The sequence below is a fragment of the Oncorhynchus gorbuscha genome, linkage group LG16, assembly GCF_021184085.1.
Source record: "Oncorhynchus gorbuscha isolate QuinsamMale2020 ecotype Even-year linkage group LG16, OgorEven_v1.0, whole genome shotgun sequence".
Lineage (NCBI taxonomy): Eukaryota > Metazoa > Chordata > Actinopteri > Salmoniformes > Salmonidae > Oncorhynchus > Oncorhynchus gorbuscha.
In genome coordinates this window covers 18549398-18560067 of record NC_060188.1, presented here as the reverse complement: position 1 = coordinate 18560067, position 10670 = coordinate 18549398, and the positions used below count along the sequence as shown (strand labels likewise).

The window sequence follows — 10670 nt, the reverse complement described above, 5'->3', positions numbered from 1 at the left end:
CATGCAAACTGGCCTATATGACATCCAAATTAACATAGCTGACACAATGGCTAAAATTTAATCTGCATTGTATACCACTAATGAAGTATGCGAGACGTCTTGAATACTGCTTATAATACTACTAATATTCAAATCTATGGTCTTTTCACAATGCCTTTAGGGGCTCACATTAATTCAAGTATCAGGTTTGAGAACCCTACTACTGATCTTCTAATGATTTAAAGAATACTATAAAAAACATTCCATCTGTGGTATAAAATGGCTGGTTGGCAGTCCTGTGAGCTAGAGCAGGGATGTCAGCATAGCGCAGAGGTGCATACACAGGCAAAGTCATAAGGAATACATCTGATCAAAGCTTCTAGTCCATGCCCCTGTGTCCTGGAAGACTCAGTCTGATTCTCTGAGCCTCGAGTCATCCAGAGGGATTGAATCCCAGAGCGGACTCCTGTTCCTCAGGGGTTAAAGGTTAACAGCAACATGTCGGTCACTTCTTTCCATTCAATTAACTTTTTCCTGTATTCTCAATGTTTAAGCTTAAACTATAAGCTTAAACTTTATAAACTATAAAATATCTATCAATAAAAAATGATTGATTAAGGAATGGGTCTCTTGACATTATTAGTATTTATTTTGACCGTATTTGAATAGAAAAATCTCCATTGCAAAGAGAGAGAGGGGTGTGGGCCAAAACATTACATTTATTTTAAAAACAAGGTCAAAGAGATTGAACCAGGCATGAATCCCCTCAAAGGACAACAATAATTTGAATGGTTGATCACAAAGAAAACAGCAAGGGATGAGGATAATGAAAACAGTAAATAACAGTTTGGGTGGTCTTGCTGGTGGAGAGGGGTTCTTGAGAGGAGTGGACTGGGGTTATCCTGTTCTCTTTAGTCATAGTACATAGTACCGTCAAACTCAGCCCTCTCCCCGTTGTTGATGAATTCATCAGGGTTGGAGCAGTACTTGTTGTCGTAGACCTGCCGAGGGAGGCCGTATGTGGTCATGCCCTGTTGGGACGCCATCTTGTTGGTGCCCATCTGCAGTGAGACGGTGGAGGTGTCGCATTCCTCCAAGCCCAGACTCTTGTCATAGATGTGTCTCCTGGTGCCAGGGGCCGTCATGCCAGACTGAGAGAGGAAGAAAAGCAGGGGATGATTAGATATAGGCTACAAAGTGTAATATTTTACATCATATTAATTGCTTTCATGATAGGCAGAGAGAGGGAAAACTCCCAAGATGTGCAGAATGTTAGTCAATTCTATATCTATCTCTACCAGAGAATATCTATTTGTGAAATCAAATGGCGCCCCACCTGGTTGGCACCCTTATTGGTGCCCATCTGGAGGCTGATGGTGGACTGGTCCAGAGGGTTCTCCATTCCCCCCCTCGGGTCATACAGGTGACGCCGCGTGCCATAAGATGTCATGCCCTTCTGGCTGGCAAGTTTGTTGGTACCCATCTGGACAGACAGGTAAAGGTAGCGCACTGGTTATGCCTGAACTATAATACCATTAAACCAATCCTATCGGCCAAACTAAAAACAAATGAAGGTATGTTATGACATGCTGCTACTACTACTTATATTACATCTGTAATAACAGTGATATCTTAGTGTATAAGGTGTATATGATACAAAGACTCTTCTGACCTGCAGGCCGATGACATTGCGCCCTTCCTTCAGCATGTCTGGGGCAAAGCGGCGCTGGTGTGCTGTCGCATACTTCACTCCCATGTCATGTTTGGAGTGGAAACCTTTGGACTGGGCCTGGTGAAAGAGGGGGAGGTTAGAAAAACAGATTATGGATCCTCACGTGAAGTAGAAGTAGGCTTCTTACAAGCCACTGACAATACTTTCTACATACAGTACTGTACAATGTGCTGAGATTCCTCTATGGGATTCCACTCACAATTCCAGCCAGGGTGATGAGCGTGCTCTGGACCTGGGTGTAGTTGGTATTCTCAAACAGGTCGTTGGCCTCAAACAAATCGTATGGCTTCATACCATAAACTGTGATGGCTCGGACAAAATTGCCAATGTTTTCCAGCTGGGCAATGAAAAGAAAGAAGAATTAGCCATGAACAAATGGTCCACTGAGGTAAAAGCAAGAGTACAAACAAAGAGAACACCAGTTACTGAGTTATTTGTTATTTTGATATTGTCATGTCTCTTTAAATAGTCATTCTATTTGAGACTCAGGACTTCAAAAGGATCAGCTTTCTTGGGTTTTCTTCAAAGCCCTACTCACCAGTTGGATAATCTTTTTCTCTTTTATTCCTGACAAAGGGACCACATGTGAGTGCATTGATGCTTAGTAACATTGTATGTCATGGATGATTCTTTGGAAGTGCCTCGACAAACAACTTAAAAGTGCTGTTTTCTTTTTGAGTCTCATATAAGAGAGCTGAAGACACACAGAGATGTGCCTCATTAAAAAACGTATGTAAATAAATAATCACTATGACAAGCAGAAGACTATCTATCTGGTTACATATTTTAGCAAGTTCAGTGGATGAAAGGTATGGAGTGGAAGAAACTACTGACTCTTGGCATGCTTATGCTGCTCAATACTATGCAAAGTATGTATAATAACTATAGCCTACTGCATGTCATGATGGGCATGATGTTAGGCGGTGGCCCGTTCCTGTAGGTTCATGCTCTACAACATCCGCAGAGTACGACCTTGCCTCACACAGGAAGCGGCGCAGGTCCTAATCCAGGCACTTGTCATCTCCCGTCTGGATTACTGCAACTCGCTGTTGGCTGGGCTCCCTGCCTGTGCCATTAAACCCCTACAACTCATCCAGAACGCCGCAGCCCGTCTAGTGTTCAACCTTCCCAAGTTCTCTCACGTCACCCCGCTCCTCCGCTCTCTCCACTGGCTTCCAGTTGAAGCTCGCATCCGCTACAAGACCATGGTGCTTGCCTACGGAGCTGTGAGGGGAACGGCACCTCAGTACCTCCAGGCTCTGATCAGGCCCTACACCCAAATAAGGGCACTGCGTTCATCCACCTCTGGCCTGCTCGTCTCCCTACCACTGAGGAAGTACAGTTCCCGCTCAGCCCAGTCAAAACTGTTCGCTGCTCTGGCTCCCCAATGGTGGAACAAACTTCCTCACGACGCCAGGACAGCGGAGTCAATCACCACCTTCCGGAGACACCTGAAACCCCACCTCTTTAAGGAATACTTAGGATAGGATAAAGTAATCCTTCTCACCCCCTCCCCCTTAAAATATTTAGATGCACTATTGTAAAGTGGCTGTTCCACTGGATGTCATAAGGTGAATGCACCAATTTGTAAGTCGCTCTGGATAAGAGCGTCTGCTAAATGACTTAAATGTAAATGTAAATGTTATATAATAATATAGAAACATTTATTCTGTCTCAGAACAAGCTTACCTGATGCCAGTTTTGAGGGGAAGTGTTAATCTTTCTCACAGATCCTGGCTGAAGTGTGTTGATAAGTCTACACACAAGTAAAGAGAAAGCACAGAACAACAGTCAAAATACTGTTCTGACTTTGAGTGGCACAGGCATCATTAACAGGGGGAAATGAATGAGACTGAATGATATTGGAATCAACAGAAAGTAATATGGTGATATGACACACAATATGCTCTGCCATTCTGCATGCCATTCTGCATGCCATTCTGCATGCCATTCTGCATGCCATTCTGCATGACATTCTGCATGCCATTCTGCATGCCATTCTGCATGCCATTCTGCATGCCATTCTGCATGACATTCTGCACGGCCACAGTACTGGGAGAGTATCGCTCACTCACTCGCACAAGATGACCCCATCCTTTAGGTTCTCCATGAAAGGATCAGCGATCTTCTTGCCTGTTACGTCCTGGATCCACAGCCTCAGCTCCTCCTCCTTCTGGGGGTCATACTTCTGGGCCAACTGAAGAGGCATTCGGAAAGTTCAGACCCTTTCACTTTTTCCACATTTTGTTACATTTCAGCCTTATTCTAAAATGGATGAAGTTATTATTTTTCCGCCACACACACACAATACCCCATAATGACAAAGCGAAAACAACGCAGTGAAGGGGTCTGAATACTTTCCGGATGCACTGTAAATGTGTTGCATTTGACTGCATCCTAACATCTGCAGACACTCAGGGTAATGTCTTGTAACTGTCAGTTCTGCATGATGAATGATCTTGTGACAGGTGCTTGGCTACCTGAAAAATACAAATGATCTTACAACAAACTGTAACTTTAGTAAAAGAGTCATTGAACTATGATATTCAGAGCTATTATCCCTCCTCCCTTTTCCTTTCTCATCTTGTAACAGAGGGATAACATTCCTCTCCACTTTCCTTTGAAAGCCTACCCATTGTAATAAAACCTAAAGATGAAGATTAGAGTTAGGAAACAACAGGAAGAAAATGAAAAATGGCCAGGGGACATTCCTGCATGGAGAAACACTGATTCTCTGCTTCCTTGTATCTCCCTATTGGCACAAACGCATCCCCCTAATACCAGAAATTCTATGGTGGGTCTGTAGCCCCCCTCTCGCTCTGCGCTCTCTCCTTTTCTGAAAGTTCTGCTCACTCACAGTCTGGGAGAGGGCTTGTGAGACCAGGAGCCAACACAAACAGGTATTTCAAAGCAGCAGGGTTTGCCTAGCTTCCAGTCCATCACACCAAACTTGGGAGAAACAGCTCACCCTATTACTCCTCCTTGTGCTCCCTCTCTCCCTCTGGGTTTTCCGGAATCTGTACTTTTACAGTGAGGCAATCTACTTAGGCAAACCACATCTGATAATGAGATGCCAAGACCTGCAGACAGCACTTGCATCCAGCCAAGGTATTTTGGTCAGAGTTTCATTTAACTGTGTCAGGAGGTCAGGAATGTAATCAGAACTGGTTCATTTATTTGCAAATGTATAAGTCTTTGATGCCACAATTGGCACCTATCCATTGATTCTATCAGTGTTTTTCATGTATGAACTCAGTGGAGAGAATATAAATTAAATCATCGTAGGCCATGGAATAAGGAATAAAATGGTTTAAGTTGATACAAACAGGTGTGAAAGTAAGACGGAACGGTCCAGTATGGAGTACTGGCAAAATAACGAATGGGTTTACGTCATACCGGTAAAACATGAACCTATCACAATAATTAAAACAGATTTAAATAAAACTGTAGGCTATCACACTATTTATCATATCGCATGTCATTCGCATGAAAAATTATGGACTTGAATGGACTTGAAAACTTGTGGAATACGCTCCAAAATGCAGTGTGGTTCAACTACAAAACTGACGTTTTGATAAGGCAGAGATGAGTGGCCAAGACTGAGATGCACGCGGACAGCAGTATACACATCAATTCAGGTTACAAGACTTGTGCAGGCCTAATGAAGGACAATCACCGAATGTCATTCAGAACACTTTTTGGTGTTTTGTAAGTGATGTATCTTTGCATGTATCAAAAAGGCACTGCTGTATGGATGCCGGAATTATTTTAGTGTGGAGAGGCGTAATAGTTGGAATAGTAACTAAAGTCTGGACACTGACTGTAGGCCTCATATGTCGCCTATTATTTACATTTACATTTACATTTAAGTCATTTAGCAGACGCTCTTATCCAGAGCGACTTACAAATTGGTGCATTCACCTTATGACCTTATGACATCATACTCCAGCAGAATTAAGTGTTCCTCGCAGTAAAATTATAGACCAAATGCTAATTTTGTCACCGGGAACAGGAGTGGAGAAATACAATTAATCTATTTCAGCATCTTGAGAGAATGAGATTGAGGCTTTTAGGGACCTGTTGTGTAGCCTTAAAGTGCAATTTTCTTCAGCTACATAAAAGCTGACAGTAATTTCATTTTCAGCCACCTTAAATATGCTTCCAGGACAAACTGAAATACTATCAGAAACATGTTGGATCGTTTTCACAGCTTTTCATTTCCTTTAAACCGGTCAAACAGATGCCATTTGGAAATCTCCCTGGTCCCAAAACGTCCTCGCTCCGTGAGAGAAGCAGAAATGAAAGAGAAACTTTAACTATGTCACCTATACGGAACAAAGATTTAAACGCAACATGCAACAATATCAAAGATTTTACTGAGTTACAGTTCATAAAAAGAAATCAGTCAATTGAAATAAATTCATTCACATGACTAGGTAGGGGCGCCGGGGATGGCATAGGCCCACCAACTCGGGAGCCAGGTCCACCCACTGGTGAGTCAGGCCAAGCCAATCAGAATGAGTTTTTCCCCACAAAAGTGCTTTATTACAGACAGAAATACTCCTCAGCACCCCCATTCCCCCCACTCAGACGATCATGCAGGTGAAGAAGGTGGATGTGGAGGTCCTGGGCTGGCATGGTTACATGTGGTCTGCGGTTGTGAGGCCAGTTCGACATACTGCCAAATTCTCTAAAACAAGTTGTAGGCGGCTTATAGTCAAGAAATGTATATTAAATTGTCTGGCAACTGCTCTGTTAGACATTCCTGTAGTCGGCATGCCAAATGCATGCTCCCTCAAGATATCTGTGACATTGTGTTATATGACAAAACTGCTAGTGGCATTTTATTGTCCCCAGCACAAGGTGCACTTGTGTAATGATCATGAGGTTTAATCAGCTTGTTGATATGCCACACCTGGCAAAGGGGAAATGATCACTAACAGGGATGCAACCAAATTTGTGCACAACATTTTAGAGAAATAAGCTTTCAGTGCATATGGAACATTTCGGGGATCTTTTATTTCAGCTCATGGAAAATGGGACCAACACTTTACATGTCGAATTTATATTTTTGTTCAGTATAGATTGTAGATGATGCACTGATAATTCTATTGATTTATGCCATCATTAGCAAGGCTTTATCTAGTATTCTAGATGAGCATCAAGTAATGACAGAAGAGGAGCTGTAAGGATCTAATTATAGACAAGTTGACTAACAAATGTAACAAAACAAAAAGCAGAAAAATATCTAAATATAGCTTAAAAACTATTCCCGCACCCCCTGTTGTTCAGACATCCCTGATTAACTTGCGCATGTAGCCTACATTAGCGTTTTGACGTAACTGATTGACACTCAGATGTAAACACATGACAGGTCATGTTAATGCCACATTTAAAAGGTAGGCTAATACATTTTAAAAGTTAAAGGACAAATCTTCACTATTAGGCCTGTAGAGATCCTATTAAATTAATAGGGATTCTATACATGTAATTCTACACACACAGAAGGTCCCTGTCCCGGGAATACATTACATTTCCTTTCACCCCTGGATATAAACATGTTGAAGGTTGACATTCCAGTGAATCCACAGGGCTTTGTTCTGTCTGTCTCTCCTCTGCCTCAACAGTGTTTTGTCATTTCTCACTGGTGTGTAAATTGTTTACAGAGAGACACTTGCTCAGGTTGTAAGACAGAGCTTAGGGACACCTTAAAAGGAGGTTTAGGTTGCTGACGTACCTGTCTATCAGTCTCTGGAGCATATAATAATAATAATAATAATAATAATATATCCGCTATCATCGGATGTCATGCCATATATATATACATATATACTGACTGATACACGTTTGAATATGACCTATTTCTATACTACAGCACTAATGACCATGGTGGCCAAGTATAAGGAAATGTTTGTTTGAAGAGTGCCCCTATAAAAGTATGGACAGGAAACCACTATGTATGCAAGAACCAGGGCTCTTCCAACACAATAAGGTTTATGATAGGAATAGCAAATTCAGTTGTCATTGACAGACATCGAGTTGGGAGTTCTGGAATATCCTGGGATAGTTACTTGATCCCATTGGCAGAGTCATGCTGTGTCCCAAGCTGAACATGGGTTGTCAGCAGTTATGACACGCACACACATATCGTGCATCACTGTTATTGCACTGTCCCTGAAAATACAATTTCTCCCAAACATTAGTGGTTGTTGATAGCACAGTCGCCTACATGATAGGCCTACAGTAGCTGGTCCATAGACTCTTGGTTGGTGTTGGTGACTCATTTAGTTCTTGCCTAGACTTTAAAAGGGCAATCTGCAGTTCAAACTATAACAAAGCGGACAAACCGCCACTGATTTGGTAAAATAGCTTAGGGATGTGTCTGTAGAAATGTAACCACTGATGGGTTCTGATGATGGGGTAAGAACAAGGAACTAAGCTCATGAAGGACTTATAAGTCATATTCTTCAAGAATCAATGAGTATCATGAATTTAAAAGTCCAAAATGAATGTAGCGATCACAGATTGACGCTTTAAAAAATATATACATACTGGTAGCCTTCTAGAGACACCTTGAAATCAGGCCTTGTGGGCTCGTCTTGGAGGAATTATGTCATTGTGTTCTGTGACAGACAGGTTCGGTGATATCACCTGTTATCTAAATGACCCAGTTCGAAGTTGTGAATCAGAGACAATTGGTTTGGATGCCCTCACATATTAAACGATAAAGTAAACTGTAAGAACGGTAGGCTGCCATTTATCAGTATAGGCCTAGGCCCTAGACCTATGATCACCACTGACAGTCCAATTTGACAGTCCAAAAAGCCTATTCGATAAAATATCCTAACAGAAAGCAAAAATATATTATTGGCCCTCGATATACCATTGGTTCCCCTACAACTAATACATCTGAGAAGATGCACGTAGTAACAAGATATGCGAGCGTCAAGTGCGCACCTTCCTGAGCGCGAGCATTCTCTTGGCCCACTGATGTCAATTACGCAAAGACCCCATTATTTTCATTTCAATTAAAAGAAAAGCTACATAACATGCGAGATACATACCTTACTTTTGACCTCAGCAGAAAGTCCGAAGGATGGTCCACCTTTGAAATTCTTTGACATAGTTATCTTTGATTATTCACAGAGGAGATTTAAAAATGGTGAAATACACCCCTCTATCCTGGCACGAGAAAACTCACAGCAAAGTCCTCTTTCTCCCTGGACTCCAATGGATATGACAGACCCGCGGATTCAGATTCTGTAACGTTCTTGCCCGCTCTGGTGAGGCTGTGGACCACTTTGCAACACTTTTCTCAATCTTTTTTAAACTCTTCCCATCTGTGGATTTCTGGAGTGCGGCGCGATTGGCTAGGGCCACCATCCAATCCCGACGTTGCCTCTTCCTCTGGGTGATGTCACCAGTATGGCATTTGACTCGCTCAGTGTCACTTTTTCCACCTTAAGGGGAATTGGATGTTGGATGGAGGATCCTTTTCAATTGCCTAATTTTACTGCATCCCAATTTCACTTTCATTACCAAATGAAATAAATATCAAGCACATCACAAATTCATAGACCTATAGCTATTATTAAATAGTTGAGGGTCTACCTCACAATCACAGGTCAAGGCAGACCTTTAGAGTTTTGAATTACACATTTAACTTTATATTTATACAAAGTATTATAAAGTAATATGTATACATGCTGCAAGGTGTTTCATTACTGTAGATGTAGATCCTATATGACATAATTATTTGTCAGGCCTGAAAGTATTGACCCATCCATCATAAACCTGAAGAAGCTTGGTTTATATTGTTGGGCAAAGAGGTTCAAGACCAGTGTAACCCTAATTACGGTCATGGTCAAGGATGGCTAAGAAAGCAGATATCGAAAAGGCTACATGGATACTTTCTCACTTGAGCATATTGAATTGATCACTTTCTTATGTAACATGATTTCAGTATGAATAGCAATATGATTCATCCTGATAATAATACATTAAATGTATCCCAAATGTATTTACGTAGTGATTCACATTTTATATGTATTCTTCCTACCATTTTCAACCCTGATGCTTTACAATTCCTGTCTTGGTTTTTCCATAACAAACTTGGAACTAAATACTACAATCTACTTTTAAAAAAGTGCTTCACTCCACTTCTCTGCTCGTCCACAGGCAGATGACAGGGGAATAGAATGCAACGCCAGCGGGCTGTGGAGTGTCAAAGGGGAACAGGCAGCACTGCTCCCCAGAGAGCAGCATGATGATTCACCCTACTGCTGTTTGTCCTGTCCCACTTTCACTCTCCCACACACATGGTGGTAATGCGTTACCAGACAGGGCATGAAGAGAAGGTTCTGGAAAGAGCACTATGAGGGGATGGAGGATGAGGAAAGGGGTTATGGTGGAGGGTTGTGGGAATGCTGGAATAGTTGAGTTCAAACACCCTGACCCAATAACAATACAGGCAGCATTACTGTAAATCAATCAAGTTGATGATAAAATGCCAAGAGTAGTATGGTAGAGCAGCAGTGAAACGGTCTGCAAAGCTCACATGATTCCAAGTGGTTTTAATATGGAGGTTCCTAGACAAGGATGGACAATTAATGACTAATTCCAGTTACAGTGTAATTACACGTTGGAGCATATCGTTGGGACACCAATGTGGTTTCTTGCAGGGCATCTCAAATGAAGAAGAGTGGAAGTCAGGTGGACTTTCTCTGCCTGCGACAAAGACAAATGAACTATTTCCACCAGTATACCAGCGGTGTAATACCTGTTTTATAATTGTTTCTAGGAGATTACAGACCTGCCAACATTATAAAAGTAAATGATTTGGGTTGAGAAGAGTCATAATGCCTCAGCTCAGACGATTGCAATTGCACTGCATTTGTGTGGAAAAGGTCACACATTATTTGACGATAAATGAGTTTCAGCCTGATAGGCTAGCTGTAGT

General features: G+C 41.8%; 1 protein-coding gene across 1 annotated transcript; it reads right to left on the bottom strand.

Annotated features, from left to right (window-relative positions):
* Positions 1-605: 605 nt before the first annotated feature.
* On the bottom strand, positions 606-9022 carry LOC123998908 (calponin-1-like). The gene is made up of 7 exons (XM_046304133.1): positions 8776-9022; positions 3787-3908; positions 3401-3467; positions 1911-2048; positions 1652-1768; positions 1316-1462; positions 606-1130 (listed from the first exon to the last, which is right to left on the bottom strand). Exons 1-7 carry the CDS (start codon positions 8833-8835, stop codon positions 891-893), a joined length of 891 nt encoding a protein of 296 aa, XP_046160089.1. The 5' UTR covers positions 8836-9022; the 3' UTR covers positions 606-890.
* Between the last annotated feature and the right edge of the window lie 1648 nt (positions 9023-10670).